The sequence below is a fragment of the Phyllosticta citribraziliensis genome (assembly GCF_038025025.1).
Source record: "Phyllosticta citribraziliensis strain CPC 17464 chromosome Unknown J3D65scaffold_4, whole genome shotgun sequence".
NCBI classification, from domain to species: Eukaryota; Fungi; Ascomycota; class Dothideomycetes; order Botryosphaeriales; family Phyllostictaceae; genus Phyllosticta; species Phyllosticta citribraziliensis.
Genome location: NW_027117341.1, coordinates 971,546 through 990,305, shown reverse-complemented (window position 1 = coordinate 990,305; position 18,760 = coordinate 971,546). Strand labels below are relative to the sequence as shown.

Here is an 18,760-nt window from a genome sequence, read left to right as displayed (position 1 = left end):
CTTTTGGCAATCCAGCACCATCCTCAAGCATTTACTTTTCGCATACATGCGCTTCCTCTCCTCTTTGCTCCTGAAATCCCTTCTCGATTATTCCTGACCTCGCCCCATCCGTGCGACGGCGGCCGACACTGGGTTTCTTCAAGACCCCGCCTTGGCACTCGCGAATGACGTCCTACCAACCGACTAGCCCTCCACCCAGCCTACGCAGGACTTCCTTGTTGGACACCGCGCATCTTACGCTTCCACTCCACGACCTCACCCTCACTGGCGCCGTGCCGGCGGTGTACCGCTCGGGCAACGCCTGCGAATCTCGCGCTCCAGTTTGAACCCCGCCGCTCGACCGCCCACATCGACCTACCTCACGCAACGTCGACCCTCTGAGGCGAACCCCCTGTCCACCATGGACCAACAGCAAGGCGCCCGTGACATGGTCTTTTGCCATGAGTGCCAAAACGAGTGGTATCGCGATGAGCACGGCCTGACTTGCCCTTCCTGTCAGTCCGAGTTCACTGAAATTGTAAGTCGAATACCCGAGTCTATCAGGACCACAACTGACACTCGGTCAAGATCGAAGCCGATCACGACCCCCGTGATGATCACCTTGCTCGCGATAGTCTCCCTGATGACGACGACGACGATATCCTGGGCGCTCACAACCCTTGGGCAGTGCCTGATCCCGAGGAACAAGTCCCTCGTCCGCACGACTTTGGAAATGGATTTAGTCTACGTCGGAGTGGTCCAAACAGCTATTCGATAACTGGGACATGGACTACTGCCATCGACCCTGGCCGGGGTGGCGGCGGCGGTGATGGAACTGGGCAAGATCCTCTACTCCGCAATTTCGTCAGCATGATGGAAAACATCACTGGTGGTGGTCTTCGCGCGCCAAACGCCAACCAGGGCGGACAGCAGGCGGATGGGGCCCAGCGTGATCGATCTGCCAGCCCGGAGGCGATCAGGACCAGAGAGGGACCGCGGGTCACCTATACCTCATCGGCGCAGCTTTTTCCACGAGATGCAAACAATCCAGGACCTCATGTTGTGCCTTTCGACAACCTTCAACAGTAAGTCTCCCCGCCCCAACATCACCGATTTCGCTCTAACGCATGGTCCAAGGGTGATCACAAGCCTTCTCACTGCACCGACCTTTGACGCCGGCAATGAAGGCGACAATGGACGTCCTGCTCCTGCGTTCACAAGGCTTTTTGCTAGGTTGCTCGGCCACGCTCCTGGGGACTTTGTAGATGAGGAAGACTTCGACCGTATCATGAGCCAGTTGATGGAGCAACACGTCTCTGGTGATGCCCCTGGACCCGCTTCTGAAGCTACCATTGCTGCGCTGCCGAAAAAAAGCCTCACCCGCGACATGGTCGGAGGAAAAGAAGTTCCGGATGACTTCCCAGACAGCGAATTGAAGGGCGAATGTAGCATTTGCATCGAGGGGGTCCAGCTAGGTGAAGAAGTCGCTGTCCTTCCTTGTGGTCATTGGTTCCACAACTCTTGCATTTCCGCCTGGCTGCGCGAACACGACACCTGCCCACATTGCCGTCAGGGAGTCGAAAAGAAAGAAGGTAGTGGCAACGGCAGAGAACAAGGCCCGACTGGGGGTGAAGGATCATCATCTTCGGGTTCTGGCTCTGGTCCCTCGGCTGGTGGCAGTCCTAATTCCGGTAGCAACACTCGCAGCGGCGCCAGCTCCAACATGCCACAGCCTGGGACTTATGGCAGCTCCGGCTTACACATGCCTGGAGGATTTGATACTGCAGCATTTGGAATCAATCGCCGCCACTCAAACTTTGTACCTCTCCGCACTCATCACTCCTTTTTCTCCGCTGGACATGTCCACCCGATGGAACTCTACGACCTTCAAAGAGCCCTCTACCACGAGCCATTTCCGGATACGATGCATTTGCCTTACGGCTACGAGACGCATGGAGTATACGCCACAGGTCAACCGCACCTTCTCGGATTCTCGTCCATGCCACACAGGACCTCCGCTCCAGGCCAGCGCAGAAGGAGAAGCAGTCTCAGCCAAGTGGCTAGGCTCGTTGGCCACAGCTTGGCGCCTGGTTCAGGGCCCAACCACTTGCACAGGGCGGAGAGGCAAAGCGTGGGCGACAGGCTCAGGAACTTTTTTCGATGAGAGACGAGCTCGTGCCAAATCGAACCGCCTACGACTCCGGGCTGATCGCCACCCAGAACTGAAATTGGTTGATCGAGAATCATGCGGCCGAGCTCTGCGTAGCATAGCGCCCTCTCTGGGGTCTGTTTCAGCATCATCCACCCTTCACTGACACCTCTAGCAAGGAAGAAAAGAGATTCGGAAACACCAATTGGGTTGTGTTCTTCTTTGGGGCCTGCGATCTCCTTCAAGGGTTAACTCTAAACGGCTTGAGAACAATCTTCGCCAGCCTTTTGCTAGCCGTCGTTGGAAAGTGGTTGGCCCCTCCTAGAATGCTGACTTTACTACTCGAAGTTGATGCCTCTTTGCGGACCATGTGTCCTGGCCCTGTTCCCCTCGATTGGTTGCACGAGGTGGACCTTGTATCATACGCGTCTGGTAGCTGGGCTGAAGAAGCGGTCGTTGACGAGTCTCCGCTGTTTGTGATTTGCCCTGGGCGTTCGGGGGTGGACCTCTGGCTTGACACGATTTTTGATGACACCAATGCTGCACTTCACTTTGTGGAATGGTGGGACCGGGATCAAAGACTGCCACAACGGAACGGAACTCGATTTTGTAAATTCACCATGAGCCACGTCCGAGTTGTTGCTTGCGACGATACCAATCTGTCTTGGGAACTGGACCAGGCGGCAGATAATTACTCCAAATTCAAAGGGAGAGTCTCAAATGTCAACTCGATTCGAACTACGATGCTCTTTCCCTATTACTCCACCTCGATGCTAATTGGGTATCTCGGTTCCCTCCCTGAGTGGTGATGCAAGGCCGATTCCCATCGTCTCGGTTCTAGATGGAACTTTTACCAGAGCTGAAAACGCTTACCAACATCTCGCCTTCCTCAGGACTCAAGAATTCGTCAAGTAAGGTGTGCGCCATGTCCACAACCTCCTCATCAATCCCCGACTCGAGGACCGAACCAAATTTCCAGCGACTGAAGGCGCTGGTCTCATCATCCGCAAGCCCTTCGCCTGCGGGAAGTCCACCCGTTGAGTTGTCTGGGTCATTTTCATCGAGCTCGACGAAAGCCAGGCGTGTCAGCCCCACAAGATGCTTGTGACTAGCGCCGGGGACGGCAGCCAGCTTCGCTTTCCGATCAATGAGATGCTTCGTGTCTTGACTCATCAACAGAGTGTACAATATCCGTGTTGCCAAGTTGACGATGTTGACGATGACCTGGCGGATGAGGGCTCCGGGAGTAGTCGTATACAGACTATCAAGAGAATCATTCAAAAGTGTAACGGCGTTTCCAAGAAAAATGGAATGTCTTGCCAATGCGCTGGATCCAGTCGGCGAAGTGATCATAGCGGAAAAAGTCTGCAGCAAGGAAAACCGGAGACGGACCAGTCCTTCTTTGGAGAGAGACCGCTGGATCGCGGCCGGGGTTCCACGATTCGTAAGGAGGACAACCAGGTAATCCAAGAGCCTTTGGGCAAAAGGCTGCCTATCAGAGGTAGAAGTGCATGCAATAGGGCCAAATGAGCTTGAAGTTACACTTGTTGCCAGAATTCTGAGCATCAAGTCAACGTTAGAGGAAAGCTGAGGCCTCTTCAGGATCAAAAGTGGGAAATCTTGAGGTACTAGCTTCCAGACAGAAGCTGTCGCGTCCTCAGAATGCGCAGCATGGCGAGAAATCAAGAGAAGAAGGGAAAGTGAGCTGGACAGCGGAACTTCTTCATGGGCAGGTCCCGTGCCGGGATTGAGGGCCACCGTGGCTGACTCTACCACAAGGGGTATGATGGCATCTGCAAGCGCAGCGGTTTTTTCAAGCGACTCAAAAGCAAGGACAAAAAGCAAAGTATCAATGAGTGGCGAGAGTGGCAAGTACTGCAGGAGGGTTAGCGAAGCGAAACATTTAGTTGAGGAGTACGACTTGCATATGATTCCTTTAAGCACTTCTCCCAAATGGAGGCCAGGATGCGACAGACGTGGGTGGGAAAGTCTTGCGAACCGCTGCGATAAAGGATCAACCCGTCATAAAGCATGGACGAGAGCGGCTGATTCTGATTCGAGGGGAGGGCAAACTTGGCCATTGTCTCCACGAACCTGGCATCAGAGCCAGGAGTGCGATGATTCAAGAGTCTTTTCAGGAACTGGGAACGTGAGCAAAGAGCTTGTAGTATTTAGTATCCCACAAACCTACCCGAAACTTGTCGTCGTCTTTCTCGAATTCAACTAGTATTTCATTATGAGACTCTGGTTCCTGTGTGTCGGTAGGCTCCGGGCCGTTCGCAACAGCTGGTTCAGACAAAGGCAACGGCTTCCCAGGGCTTTCGCCAATGGTTCGCTTTCTCTTGGATCCTTTCTTGGGTGTGAATTGTTTGGACCTCTCTCGGGATTTGCTGGGCGAAACCATGACCACGTCCCCATCGTCGAAGCCATCGCCGATGAGCGCCGCTCTGTTTTTCCTGGGGGTCACTGGGGCGACCGACCCTCTAGCCGTATTGCTTGACCCATCTTTCAAAGTCCGAGACTTCTGCCGTGCCTTGGCTGCCACTTGCTTAAGATCGTTTTCGAGAAATTTGTTTGCGGCATTGACTTGTTCCAACCTCCTCTCCAAGTCTCGGACTTGTGCAAGGTATCTCGCATTCTCCTCAGCATGCGCCTTGTCTTTGAGGCTGTCTTTGGTGTTGTACTCCTTGACGAGCTTTTCGTAATTGCTGCGGATGATTGAGGCTTCTCCGGCCTTTGAGTTGCGGTCTCGTTCGAGGAGGGCATGTTCGCGTCGCAGCTGCGAGTGGTCAGTGGCTGCGCTGTGATGGCATTGGCCGTGTATGTATCGACCAACCTTGAGTAGTTCCTGGTTTGAGGTGTCGGTGGTGCCGAGTGCGCCCTGGGAAGCTTGCGCCGCGCTTTGCACAGCATGGCCGACGCCCGCGTGTCTGTTTAGACGGTGCTGGTAGAAGGCATCTCTCTCGTCTCGAGCAGGTTGTGGGGCAGAGGGGACGCGTGGATTCACGTCGTCGAGATTGATGACGTCTTCGTCGTCGAAGCCATAGTCGGACTCGTGATCGTCGGCGGGCTTCTGGGTTTGCGGGCGGTGCTGGGTGGAGAGCAGGGCCTGGGCCTCAATCTCGCGCCAGGTGTTTGCGGGGAGGTCTTCGAGGTCGTCGGCAAAGCCGAACTCGTCGTCTTCGGTGGCCATGCCATGGGAGTGGACGCGCAGCGCAGCGCAGACGCGACAGGTCGTCGGCGTTCACATGCGCTTCGGGACCGACGCGGACACTCCACCGCCCCGGGACAGGGAGACGACGGCGACGGCCGCTTTGGACCAGTGAGATAGCCTTGGCGCGCAGCTTGACGTAAATCACCCACCCACGGCTGCAGTCCTCTCTCTCTCTCTCTTCACTCCTCCTCCACTCTGCTCTCCAACTCGTCCTCTCGCCGCGCCCGCCGACGCGCTTCTCCCCGGCACACCACGCGCCCTCCGTTCGAAGCGCATTGCCCGCGCCTCACATCTATCACCGCACCTTGGCGGCCCTGCCAAACCAAAACCTGCCTAAACCAGCGCGCATAAACACAATCCGCCGTCGCCCCCGTCCCCGTCTGGCCCCTGCCCGTGGCCTTTGAACTACATACCGGCGCATAGCCAGGTCGCCAAAAGGCACTCGCGCCGCTGCGGCGACTCTTCCGCCGCCATGACGAAGCCACGCAGAGACGTCAAATTCCAGCACCGAGAGCACCGGGGGAGCGGCAGCAGCGGGAAGCCCAGGAGACCCAGCACGTCTGAGATCAGTGAGACTGCCTCGGATCCCGGAAGCCCGTCGAGGAATGGAGCCGTTGCAAAGGCTGAGGTTTGGATCCTGTCGACCATCCGCCCACCCGACAAGGCTGACTGACGATACAGGTACCGCCGACATCAGAATATGAAAAGAAAAAGCAGACCTTCATCACCCGAACCATCTGGACCCTTGTCATGATAGCCGGCTTCTTTTGGGCAATGTTCTCGGGTCACATCTACATCATTATGATTGTCACCGCCGTCCAAATCATATCCTTCAAGGAGGTTATTGCAATCTCCAATGTACCCAGCCGCGCCCGAAGCTTGAGATTCACAAAGAGTCTCAATTGGTACTTCTTGGGAACCACCATGTATTTTCTCTACGGCGAGAGCGTGATATACTACTTTAAGCACATTATCCTCGTGGATAAGGTGTTGCTCCCCTTTGCGACCCACCACCGCTTCATCAGCTTCATGCTCTACGTCACTGGTCGGCCAATCCCATTCTTCCTTCGTCGCTGGACGCTGACAAAGAGGCAGGATTTGTCTTCTTCGTGGTTTCCTTGCAAAAGGGTCACTACAAGTTCCAGTTTACGCAGTTCGCATGGACTCACATGGCCCTATACCTAATCGTCGTGCAGGCCCACTTCATCATGAACAACATTTTTGAGGGAATGATCTGGTTCTTCCTTCCCGCGTCCCTGGTTATCACAAACGATATCTTCGCCTACATTTGCGGCATCACCTTTGGTCGTACCCAACTCATCAAAATTTCTCCCAAGAAGACTGTCGAAGGCTTCATAGGTGCATGGATCTTCACCGTCATCTTCGGCTTGTTTTTGACAAACCTCCTGATGAGGTACACATACTTCATCTGTCCGGTCAATGTGAGTCTACCATGCTCAAGCCCTACCCCTTGCCTTGATTGACATTCTTAGGACCTTGGCGCGAACTTCTTCACCGGCCTCGAATGTGATATTAACCCGGTTTTTCTACCCCACACGTACCGATTGCCCTTCATTCCGCCGCACTGGACACACATTCCAAGTACCATTACTGCGTCTCCTATGCAATTCCACATCATGGTATTCGCCTCATTCGCTTCCCTAATTGCTCCCTTTGGAGGATTTTTCGCATCTGGGTTGAAGCGCACTTTCAAGATCAAGGACTTTGGTGATTCGATTCCTGGACATGGCGGTATGACAGACCGCATGGACTGCCAATTCATCATGGGGTTCTTCGCCTTCATGTACTACTCGAGCTTCATCGCGGTACACAAGGCAAGCGTGGGAAGTGTCATCGAGCAGGCCATCACCGGTCTCTCTTCTGAACAGCAGATAGACGTTGTCAAGGGACTCAGCAAGCACCTGGTCAACCAGGGGGTGATTTCGAACCAGGTCAGTCTTGGAACCCCCTTTTAGAATAGCTGTCTCCTAACCTGTTGATCTAGGTCCTTGAGTTAATCTCCGGAGAGTTGACGCGGAGATAATCTACGAAAGTAGCCATACGCTTAAGCCACAGTGTCCTGTATCCAGTCTGGCAAGGAGAGCACCAGCCACGACCTCAAATCATTCGAGGCGCAGCGCAGACACCTTTCCCTGAACACTCTAATATTCATTTCTCTAATCAACAGGCCCAAGGCGATGAAAAGCATGGACCACGGGGCGGACCGGTCAAACTGGTGACACTGGTAAACACCAGTCATCGTGAGGTGGCATAATCGGCGCGTGACCTGGTGAAGGGGATATTGCTTCCTCCCTCCTAGAAAATCTCAAAAACTTGCAAATCCCTGAAATAGTGCTCACTATGATGACATGCGACGATGCAAAGGGCTCAGGTCTTGCCCACTTGGCTGTATTGTGCCTCGTACGCAAACGCTGCGTATAGTCATTGTACAGACATGTCAGATGTCAGCAAAGACTTTTCAGTCACCTAAGCTGTGCCCCTCGATTGAGACAGACTGGAGAACGCCCAGTGTCTGATATTCAATAATTTGTGTTGCATGAGGAGATCTAAATTTGGATTCTTGGTTGGTGATGTGTGGTATGATGCTAAGATAAAGAAGACACCCCAAGCCAAACCCTTCACAAGAAAATGGCGACTAAATTAGGAAACAGTGAGCAGTCAAAGGAGCTCTACAACTTGCCGTCCCTCTTACAGCAAGTGTCTTTTTGCACCTCCACCGACGTCACGTTCTTGTTGCTCGGCACGTCTATACTGGGATTCTCCTCAAAGAAGTCCGACGGCCGCAGGTTGACCTGCAGAATCTCGACTGGCATGACCGGCCAGTCCTCGACGCGAGGGTTGTGCGTCAGACCGAACACGCTCCAGACGACTACGTCGTCGTTCTCCACGTTTTCGTTGCGCGCCACGGCGTCGGCCACACCGCCAACCTCCTTTGTCGACTGGAGTGTAAAGCGACCGCCGGCGTAGAGCTCGTTGTCTTTGTGTTTGGTCACCCAAACGTGATGATGGGCGAACTGTGCGCGCTTAGATTGGACAGACTCTGGGTCCGCAAGAAGCAGCTGCGTTGGCGGCGGGACGAACTTGTACGAGACGGGCTTGCCACTGACGCCATTCTTACGCGCCGAGTTGACGATTCTGAACAAACGATTGTTTTGCGGTGCTGCGTCGGCGAATGAAGAAGTCTTGATGGGAGTTTGGCGAATCTCGTACAGGTTTCCGCGGGGGTTGGTCTTAGGGTTCATCGGTACAGGAAGGGACTCTTCCTGCACGACAGTATTCGAGTGTCCGTCGATTGCAGGGTCGATACGGGCGCAGAAAATGTGCTGGTGGTTTTGGGCCAATACACCAGGGTTGACGACATTGCCGTAGTCTGATGTCTTTCCCGGATCAATGTTGACGACGGAGACTATGCCAGTGGCGCGAGCCTCAATGTCGATGCCACCTGATTGGTCGAACTTGTAGGCGAAAATGTACTCGTAGTTGGCGAGAGTGATGATGAATTGGACCACGAGCTCGCGTCGCCGAGTGACGACTGCCCTTCCAGTCCGCCAGTTGGTGTGCTTCCAACCGATACCATCGTCCTGTTCGTGGAGACAGATGACGTTCGGGTGGACATCTGGCTTTCCATCGGATCCAACGATGACAGCATCGAAGTACTATCTCGAAGTCAGTGACATGGCATAGAGTGTGCGTGTGGACAGGTCTCACCTTGATTACGCCCAAGCAGTCGCAGCCAAGACTGAGATTGTTGGCGCAATTTCCAGCGCCGCCATCACCAAAGTCGAATGCCTGTTTTCTCTGGAACGGATTTCTCTGGTTGATGATTTAGTATGAATGTCTGCAAAATCGGAGCAGCGGTTCTTACTGGGTCGGCATAAGGCACAGTCATTTCGCTAATGCTCAACCGGTGCATGACGCTCCTGCCATCGTAGTGAACATCATGAATGACGGCTCCCTCCCTAGGGTTGAATGAGACCCTGAATCTCCACTTCTGCCACTCAACCAAGCTCTCATCGGTGACCTTGAAGGATGGACCGTCAGGCTGGACGACATTGAGGGGCTTAAGATCTTTCCTGGTTCCATTTGGTAGCATCTCAGGGACGTAATCAGCCGTTCGGCAGTGCTCGAGCACCTTTCTGGCATTCGTCTTTTCCGAAAGGCCGTCACCCTTTCCACCTGTTGCCAGACGATCAACGCGAATGATCTCCTGCTTGTGGGCATCCATAATAGGGATGAGGGGCAGGGGAAAAGCGTAAAAGTTGGAATCGGGATTTCCAGATCGAGTGTCTTGGGCGAAGATCAAGCCCTGAAAGTACCGCCTGTTCTCATCTTCAGGATCCAGACCTCCATAGGGCCAGGGCTCAATGACAATCTCGAAGCCTTCTGGCAGCTCAAGTTCGGCCAGAGCGTCTTGAAAGAGCTTTGAAGCCTTGCAGACCTCGACCAATGTGGAAAACTCGGATCTGGCACATTGTCAACGACATGGTCGGGGCGACTCGTCCCAAGGATATAATTACAGCGTCAGTGTTGCCTGGAACTCTTTTCCAATCACCTCGTGGGCTACGCGTTGGCCCCTTTCGACGTCGACGACGGACTCTTGGTATTGAGGGACTCTGTCAGGGCCAATGACGTCGTACATGCACTTGGCAAGTCGTGGAGGCCTTGCAGATGTGGGGGAGAGGTAGCCGCTGTGTTCAAGGTCAAGGAAATTCTTCAGATCGGCCTTGGTGGGCTCTTGGAGAAATATCTCTCTGAAGTCGATTGCCGTTCCAGGATGAAGGGCGAGGACAATGTCCCGAGCGCGTTGAGTCTCCTCCAGGGAGAGAATTTGCAGAGGGTGGGGAGCCATGTCTTCTGTATCAGATAGAAGGAAGACAGGAAGAGAGAGGGTCTGGAGTTGCAAAAGCCTTGAGTAGAAGACTGGAGAGGTGAGATTTTATACTATGAAGAAGAGCCCAAAAAGGCAAGTACAGCCAATCGGCCATACAGATGTCAGGTCATGCCCAAGTGCATATCGTCGGAGCATCGTAATCGTGTGTGCTGAGTCGGCATGCAGGCGATAGGGTCAGGTTGATAGGGGGTGTTCCTGGTTAGAGACGAGGTTTACGTGAAGCTTGTGGTGTCGAAGGCCAACAGCCGCAGCGGGTGGCGACGGGTAGTCCAAGCGTGGCCGGCTGCAACTACCCAGAGGGGACTAGGCCCGCGGCCCCCCACAATCTTGTTTCCACGTCGCCCGTTTGGGGTAGCTCGCTGTCACTTGCCTCCCGGTGTCCTCGCTGATATCTGCCATGCCCTTTCGTCCACCACACATCCACCTCGACCAATACTCATCGCCACAATGCCAGGGTTTTCTTGACCGAGCCGAAAGCCGAACCCCATCAGCCGTTCGCTCTTCAACCCGATCCTGGAGCCGAAGAACTGCCCGTAACGCCATTTTGGAAGACTCCTTATTTGACTCTTCGGAGGTGCTGCACTCGGTCATGGAAACCTTGTTTACAGGCCTGTCTGAATGTTTCCATCCCTGTCGCATCTAATCATGCTTCAGGAGCAACTCTTGAACTCGGAGCAGCGAGAGAACCAAAGACCACGGCCGCGATTATTCAGCGTCATGCTTCAGCCGTGGCACTGAATGAACCGAGAAGAACATCGAACCCACCCTGCCAATCGTCGAAGCAGGGTCCCATGCGGCTTCCGGCAGCAGGAACAAAACAGAGAGGCTGAATATCACGTTGCGATAGCGGCGTCCGGCTAACCATACTAGGCAATTTGTCAGTGCACATTGGAGCCATTCGCACTCATCCAATGCGCGGCACTTTTCCGCGACGGAGGTCTGCCCGAGGTCATTTCCACCTCATTCCCTAGAAGGACTCGCCCAAGAAGGACTCGCCCAAGAAGGACTCGCCCACATTGCGGGGGCAAATTGCTGAGCGCAGCACTGGCACCGAGGATGATGGTCGGCACTCGTCCTCGAGCGCATCCAACGCCTTGGAAATTCCAAAGTCGAGGACACCGCGTCATGCATCGCGGTCATTTTTTCAATCAAAGTATGCGCAGGCGAAGAATTGGTCCTTGTCACAGCAAAGGCATTCCTACCTTTGGCCATCCTTTTGGGAGAGGAGATGTCGCTTCAGAGCCATATCTAGCCGACGCTCGAATTTGCCAACTCAAGGCTGATTAGGAGCTTCTGCTGCAGGCTGCACGTTAGACCTGTGAGATATTCGTGCCTGGTTGTCACGCATATCTCAGCCGTTGTGATCACCTCGTCCGTCATCACCAAGCGGCATCTAATTTTGGATCCTCTTTCAAAATCAAAAGTTTCCCCGTTTGAGCGCCAGCTTCCTCTGATCCTTGCGCGATAGGAGTGGCTGTCGAAAGATGTGCGAGAAGTGCCAGAGACGGCGATTATAGCCATAGAAAAAGAAGGTCAGCGGGAAAATCCCCGGAAGACTCAACAGTGTCGCCTCAAGACAAAGACGCTGGAATCTCCTGGTCAATCGCAGCATAGTCGACTTGATTAACGACAGGCGATGGTATTGACAGTCCAAAACTTGGCACACGCCAGAAAAAGTATTGGTGTTAGAGGAAACCAACTTGGACCGGTCTAGCCACCTGATGCGCCGACCGTAGCAGATGGGCTTGCAGGTGTTGCACAGCAGCTAGATGCGTAATTTCGCAGATGAAGCCATCAAGCCAAAGTGCACGGCAAGGGTCTGGCAGGATCGACTCAGCCTCCAACGCCTCAACACCACAAATGGCAAACAAGATGCAGAAACCGTCGTCGAAGGTTTGATGGAGCAAATGAGGACATGGCCCTGCGCGGAAAACTCCCCGTGAGTTGGATAGCTCACACTGATTATGATGACCGGCAGAGTCATAAGACTTCCTGGTAAAAATAGGTAAGCTCTCGTCGCTAAGCTGCCTCAAACACGCCAGTGGTGGTGCACGGCAGACGTCAAACCATACAGGTGGGATATACTCTTGGCAGTTATGAGCACCGTGAACCTGGTTCTGAAAGGTTTCTGGAAAGCCCAAGTGCCTGGTCAGGACGCCTTGCAAAGGCGGCGGTGACGCGTTTGATAGTCGAATCTCTGGTTTGTGCGACTGACGCACACCGCAAAGTGGTCGGTGGCTGGGCGACTATTTATTCTCCGAACAGCAGATGAGAAGGTCGTGTCACGGCATTGGAGCCACGGAGAGCTCAGACCTGGGCGATGGCGAGAGCATCTGACGGTTCGGGAAAGGGATGTGGCAGGACGGTGGAGCTTCACAGCAGACGGGTAAGCGGGGCGGGCGGACGGGCGGGAGGGCGGAAGCGGGAGATGGCCGGATCGCTTCGAGGATCAAGACAAATGGTGAGATTCCGGCTTGATTGGAAACGTTGGGACCTGAGCTTTGGTTTGCTTTGGCCTGGCGACGGGGAGGGGCGAGTGCGGCCTTGATGCAAGCCCAACCAGAAAAGAGTCGGGGGGTTGTCAATCGCATACAGAGCGTTTCCCAATGGCAAGGCTCTGGTGTTTCTTCTCGTATCGGGGAGCGGGCGACGCACAGCCGAATCGGTCACCGCTCAAGGCGCATCAGCCCGCCGGTGGATGCAGCGGGCAGAGTTTGGATTGGTGGGAGGAACGGGTGCAACCATGTTTCAGAGGCTTTTGCTCCTGGGCCTCTGTGTGGGAGGGACACGGACGCGAAAGCGACCTGGCTGGCTTTGAGGCTCCCGCCGTCGGTTCTGGAATGTGTGCAACGAGAGCGTCTCATCCAGGTTCGCGGATTAAAAAGGGAGAGTCGAACAGTCCGAATGGGAAATGACGGCGAGGCGAGGCGAGGCGAGGTGCCCGTTTCTGATGGACTGGAGTGGTGTCTATTTCTTCTCGATTGCTGACGGCGCGGCAAGACGCGACGCGACGCCACGCCACGGCTTGCTGATTGGACGGGCCGCTACCGGGTACAGACGCGAGATCTTGCAGCGATGCGATGATGGATCTTGTGGCTGGTGAGGTTGTTGAAGATGCATGGTTAGGCACGTTTCTTTGAGGTTGAGACCAATAAGACATGTGCGACGGCGCGGGAGGGAGCGAGCCGAGGGAGACGTCGAGGAGAAGGGTCTGAGGTCATGGCGGCAGATGAGGTGCCGTGGACGAGCAGCACTGGCGATGTTGTCGATGTTGTCGTCGTCGTCGTCGTCGTCGGTGATGGTTGATGGGTGGTGGAGAGAGGATGACGCTCAAACGGCCAGGCCAGCTGCGGCGCCCGACCTGCACGGCGCCTGATTGGGCACCAAGCAACACCCGACTCCTCGTCGTCTACAAATTGTTCCCCTTCCTGTTCCTGTGCCTGGCTTGAATCGCACACTGTACCTGTGCCTGTACCTGTACCTGTACCTGTACACGGCCTGTACCTGTACCCGGGTTCGCGTTGCTTTTGGAGACACACGCCCAGGATCCAGGAAATGCTGGCGACCTTGTCCTGGTCCCCGTCCCCATCCTGTCCCATTCCGCCCTCGCCTGCTTCCACCGTGACACGCCGCCCCGCCGTCCTGATATCGCCTTACCCACGGTCCAAAAAGAATGAAGCCGCATTCCTTTGCAACAAGGATTAGCTACCTCGCCCTGCAACCCATGGCCGCGGCTGCGGGCCACCCACGCCCCGGTCTGACAAAGCCTCCGCCAGCCTTTCCGCTCTGGTCAAGCCGCGATTGATATAGGGTAGCATACTTCCCCCATCGTGTGACGGGCGTCTATCCGCTGCTCCTTTGGGCCGCTCCACTGTCCCAAACGGTCCTCAGCACAAGCATTCCTGGATACCAGAAATCTTGCACTGCAACCGTGGGCCCGCAAAGCAACCCTGGACCATATTCTCTATAAGAAGACGGCCCTTCTGCCCCGCTGGAGATCATCCGCCAACCGAGATCCATCAGATCCGCTAGCTCATCAGAAGACGACGAATCGGCGAATTTGCTTTTTGCCCTTTCCATCCATCCATCGCCTCACCGGTCACCTCTCAAACCCTCCTACACTACTTCTACCACGGTCAGTCTCGACGCCCGCCGCACCATATCAACCTTCTCCCGCTGACACACCATCGCCAGAAAATAAACCCCCCCCTTCAATTTCAATTCCACTCCGCTACAATGGCCGTCTCCGGAAGCTGCGACCACTCGTTCAAAATGATCAAGTCGGACAACACCCTCATCCACTGGATATGCAACCTCTGCCACTCGGGGCCTCACTGGTTCATCTACGAATGCCAGCGCTGCAAGCTCAAGAGCTGCCGGCCTTGCTCCACCAAGGCGTAGACCGACGACGTGAGTTTGGGACCCAATGGAAAAATTATACATAAAGGGGGCTTGGAATTGACGTCGACAGCCAGACTTTGTCAAGAATCCCCGTCCGTCAGCGGAACCAGCCCTCTGGATGTGGGCGCTGACGATCTCGCATCCGCATGCAGGGATCGCTCGCCCTCCACGGCTCTGATCCGAGATCTTCATCACCTTCGACTTCTTCCTCATCACTTCGTTGCATCCCATATACCCAGCATCTCTCTGTCTCCTTCGCACGCGGCCCTTTATCGGCGTTCCTCCACCAGCATCCGACGTCACCATCATCCCTTCTCGTCCATGGACTTCGGCCCGCGTCTCTTTACTTTTTCCATATTCTGCGACAAAAAAGCAACGGTACCTGACATTTTGGAACGGCGCTCGATATCCTAGACGGACCCGGCATGGGGTTGGCGAATGGGCTTGGGGCATCTTTTTCTTTTTCATCCTTTTTTCTTTGTCTGGCGTACTGGGCGAGCATGACTCGCAACCACCATTCGAGCCCCCTTTTCAGTCGCGACATCACGGTCTGTCTTAGCCGCCTCTTCCGCTCTCACGTCCTTCTTCTCTCTGTATCACCTCAACCTTGTACCACTCATGTAGTCTTTTTTCTCCTTCCTGATCAGCCTTTTCCTTCGCACTTGGCCTTGGACTACCCTTTTAGACCGCCTGCTGGGTTCGCCCCGGTTCGGCCCTGGCCGCACGGCCCAAAGACTACACAGCAGCTCACGCGCACACCCACCACCTATTACTTGCTTTTATCTTTGGCTAGTAATGGATAATGTATCTCCTCCCTAACCCTCTGAGCTGATTTGTGACCTCTGACCTCGCCTGGAACACGTCAAAAGTGCAGCCCGTCTCTGGCGAGATTGCGGGCCTGCTTGGATTTCCGCACACGGCTGGCCGCATCCACTTGACCACGAAATATCAGCCGACTTTACAGACGACACAGCTAATGCATGACCTCACCGCTCCAACGTCGCTAGCGAGCACCAAGCGCATTGGTCCAGCAGCTAGATGCAAAAGGTTGAGAGTTCAAGTGCTTTTCCCAAGCCCGTCGACAGACCGTCTGTCACCTGGTGCAGCGCGCCGACGGCACAGCATTCCGAGTCGCACAGCTCGATTTTTTCTCGGCTCCATACAGCACTGGCGCTCGTTTAAGCTTTTTCAAGCCTCGAATCGCTCACCGCTCCAAATCCACACTGCTCACCTGACGTCACCTAGGGACAAGACTGGAAAGTTGACGATGCACTTTGTGAAAGGTCGCTTTGTATCCTGGAAAGCTGCGGGAGCTGTGGCATGTGTCCAGAAGGGACGAAGCAAGGACTCTAGCCTTTTTGGTAGCAGTCTACTGCATAGTTGAGGCGTTGTATCTTTGAAGTTCTCTGCGTTTGATGTCACCAGATCCTCAACGTTTGTTCTGGTGTCCAAGTGGTGAGAAGAAACAAGGGCGAACAACAATCAATTTTGCACGAAAACTTGCCACTCTTCAAGTCACAGTCATGCTTGGTCAAAGCCGCTTTCTCCTGCGCATTGACAATATTTCTGCCACAGGAAACAAGCAGCCCCAGTACCAATTATAAGATCGTCCGCTGCATGGACACAAACCGAAGAAGATATTGTGCAATTGTGGTGGCCAAGAAAGACTGTTCACCGCGTGATTCCAGAGCTCTCCAGACCATGTCAATATAACACGGCAACTCCCCATGGCACAAGATCATCCGGGTGTGCACAAGAAGCATCCACGGGCGTCACCCAACCATCTTCCAAGACCCAGAACGGTACCTGCATCAGACGACCGCGCCAACTTGCCACAGGAAAAATATTCTCCGCACAACCCGCATCCAGGTCTGGCTCCTGTGTGTCAAGTGCAAGCCTCAGCCACAGAACCACCAAGCAAGCACCTTCCCAAGGCAGGGACGCTGGGAGCAAAAGCAATCCGACATGACCAATCCCCCAGCCGCAGTGAGCCACCATCACCACCATCACCACCACCAAGATTGCCTCAACCACGCTTCCCGCGCTGGCTGCCTGCAGTGTGTCCCACCAGAGAGTGAAATCCGGTAGCCACTCGGCTTTCTTCCTTTGACCGTGACGCCGCGGCAGCCCCAGAGCCTCTCTGTACCGTTCCGGAGACGGAGGCGGACAGAGGCGGTACCTGCGTCACTCTGCGCGGCCAGCCGCGCGGCCCAAACGGGCCATCGACCGGGCGAGCTGCTCAGCGTCCACGGCAGCAGCCAAAGCAATCCAGGTTGTTTCGCCAACGGCTTGCGACGTGGCGTCCGCCCGCCCGCGTCGATTGGGAATGCAATCTATGACACGACATACCCGCTGCCGCTGCTGTGTGACAGTTGCCGAGATGAGGTTACGAGGGGCAGGTATCTGGATTGTTTGGCTGGCGGCTTGCTTGGCGACATAGTGACGTGCAATCTTGCATGTACCAGAAGGGGTTGGTTTGGTACTGCCTTGTGGTTTGATTTGCCCCGGAATATCCCCACTTTTGTCATTTCGTGTGAAGAGGTCACAGAATGGCTTGAGTCGAGACTGTCCCGGGATCATACTCGTTCTTTGTGTCCTGGTGGGCACCAAGGGGCTGGATGCTGAAAGAAGGTTTTCGAGGTGACGGAAGAAGGGGTGATGTGCCCTTCTGGAATCATCGAGGTCCAAACTGCACTCGTGCATACAACGTGGAGCCAACTCAAACAGAAGAACGACAGAGACAATGCACAATTAGAAAAGCGTTGACAAGTTGCAAAGACTTGGGCTACCTCGAATGTTCAGAACACGTTCTGTCTGTATCGAAACCGACAAACACTTACCTGCAGCTCTATTAGCCAATGAAACAGGATACCAGCGACCCTTCGCGTTGGGATTGCTTACTTGATATGGCAAGAGGAACGACCATGCAAGGGGCGCTTTATGCGGATGCGAGGCATGCATTTACGACGACGACAACCCTCTGCGTGGATTCGCACTCTATAACAGCAGCAAACTAGCGGTTGCCGGATTGTGTGTGGGTGTAAGAGATGGTCGTAAGTTGTGAATTGGTCCTGTCGTCTTGATAATGCAAGGGGTTCACGATCGCAAGACCCGGGGAAAACGCCCTGGGAAGAAATCGTGAGGTCCAACTTGGCTAAATGGCTTGCAGGTATCCCCGCACATCAACCAGAGCGACCGGAGTTCCATGTTTGGGAACGTCTGAGAAAGAATGATCATAGATGGTCTCCACTTTTGCGACCTAAACATGCCAACGCCATCCTGGAAAGAAAATGCGATCGTTCCCATCATGACCTGTGTATCCCCGTCCTCAAAATCCAAGTCGTAAAATGCGTCAAAGATGTCCCTCGAATACAATCAACCTTACGCCCCCTGCCTGGCCTTCTCGGCGCAGATGAGGGCGATAATCTTGCTCAGCTCTGCACTTTGGGCAAACTGCTCCCTCTTGACATCATCATTGACGTCTTCGTTCTTGGCGAGGTCGATGCCAATCTTGAGCATGCGTTCTTGGAGGGCGAGCATCTTGGAAAGGGTGTTGTCGAGGAACGGAGCACTGAATGAGACACCGTCAGGCGAAGTGCTTGGCAGACGAATCTCGAGTTTGCGCGGTTGCTTGCGGCCGCTGGATCCGGTGGCTGGCTCGTGTACTGGCTGCGGGAGTCTGTGGAGAGTAATGTTAGCATATGTTGAACAAGGGAGAGTACCTGATTAGAAGGCATAGAGCCCAGGAGTCTCCTACTCGTGATACTGGGCGTGTGGCAAGGAGACTGAAGATGCCACTGCTATTTGCCACAAGTACTACGGGACGCTTCGGATGTCACATACTCTCTTGGTCTCTCAATGAACGTGTAGTTCTCGGCAAGCTCTGCAATACGGTTGGAAATGCGTGCCGCCATGATTTCGTAAGGCGAGGGGGTGTGGGCCGCCTTCAAAGGAGCAGACGACCTTGCGGTCGACTTTCTAAGAGCCTTGCTGGAGGATGAGGTAACAGGAGCCATTTTGGACGAGAGGCAGAGTCGTGGCGATGGTAGAGACGAAAGATGCGAGATGCTGGTCCAAGACGCTAAGGGGGTGAGAGGATTAAAGG

General features: G+C 54.6%; 6 protein-coding genes across 6 annotated transcripts; 2 read left to right on the top strand and 4 right to left on the bottom strand.

Annotated features, from left to right (window-relative positions):
• The first annotated feature begins 224 nt into the window (after nucleotides 1-224).
• On the top strand, nucleotides 225-2,299 carry J3D65DRAFT_284928 (uncharacterized protein). The gene is made up of 3 exons (XM_066795108.1): nucleotides 225-517; nucleotides 568-1,064; nucleotides 1,117-2,299. Exons 1-3 carry the CDS (start codon nucleotides 401-403, stop codon nucleotides 2,141-2,143), a joined length of 1,641 nt encoding a protein of 546 aa, XP_066656849.1. The 5' UTR covers nucleotides 225-400; the 3' UTR covers nucleotides 2,144-2,299.
• A 483-nt stretch (nucleotides 2,300-2,782) lies between these two features.
• J3D65DRAFT_619106 (uncharacterized protein) lies at nucleotides 2,783-5,414 on the bottom strand. The gene is made up of 4 exons (XM_066799709.1): nucleotides 4,965-5,414; nucleotides 4,320-4,907; nucleotides 4,054-4,269; nucleotides 2,783-4,003 (listed from the first exon to the last, which is right to left on the bottom strand). Exons 1-4 carry the CDS (start codon nucleotides 5,319-5,321, stop codon nucleotides 2,966-2,968), a joined length of 2,199 nt encoding a protein of 732 aa, XP_066656848.1. The 5' UTR covers nucleotides 5,322-5,414; the 3' UTR covers nucleotides 2,783-2,965.
• Nucleotides 5,415-5,436: 22 nt separating this feature from the next.
• Nucleotides 5,437-7,750, top strand: J3D65DRAFT_619103 (phosphatidate cytidylyltransferase). The gene is made up of 5 exons (XM_066799708.1): nucleotides 5,437-5,970; nucleotides 6,024-6,387; nucleotides 6,438-6,784; nucleotides 6,836-7,294; nucleotides 7,348-7,750. The coding sequence occupies exons 1-5, from the start codon at nucleotides 5,815-5,817 to the stop codon at nucleotides 7,384-7,386; spliced, it is 1,365 nt and encodes a 454-aa protein (XP_066656847.1). The 5' UTR covers nucleotides 5,437-5,814; the 3' UTR covers nucleotides 7,387-7,750.
• A 282-nt stretch (nucleotides 7,751-8,032) lies between these two features.
• Nucleotides 8,033-10,212, bottom strand: J3D65DRAFT_666284 (copper amine oxidase 1; the record flags this gene model as incomplete). Its single annotated transcript, XM_066802909.1, has 4 exons — nucleotides 8,033-9,019; nucleotides 9,072-9,176; nucleotides 9,229-9,826; nucleotides 9,881-10,212. 4 exons carry the CDS (start codon nucleotides 10,210-10,212, stop codon nucleotides 8,033-8,035), a joined length of 2,022 nt encoding a protein of 673 aa, XP_066656846.1.
• A 3,952-nt stretch (nucleotides 10,213-14,164) lies between these two features.
• J3D65DRAFT_284769 (uncharacterized protein) lies at nucleotides 14,165-15,377 on the bottom strand. The gene has a single exon (XM_066795107.1). The coding sequence runs from the start codon at nucleotides 15,121-15,123 to the stop codon at nucleotides 14,371-14,373; it is 753 nt and encodes a 250-aa protein (XP_066656845.1). The 5' UTR covers nucleotides 15,124-15,377; the 3' UTR covers nucleotides 14,165-14,370.
• A 2,659-nt stretch (nucleotides 15,378-18,036) lies between these two features.
• Nucleotides 18,037-18,671, bottom strand: J3D65DRAFT_550316 (uncharacterized protein; the record flags this gene model as incomplete). The annotated part of the gene is made up of 2 exons (XM_066796995.1): nucleotides 18,037-18,334; nucleotides 18,499-18,671. 2 exons carry the CDS (start codon nucleotides 18,669-18,671, stop codon nucleotides 18,037-18,039), a joined length of 471 nt encoding a protein of 156 aa, XP_066656844.1.
• Between the last annotated feature and the right edge of the window lie 89 nt (nucleotides 18,672-18,760).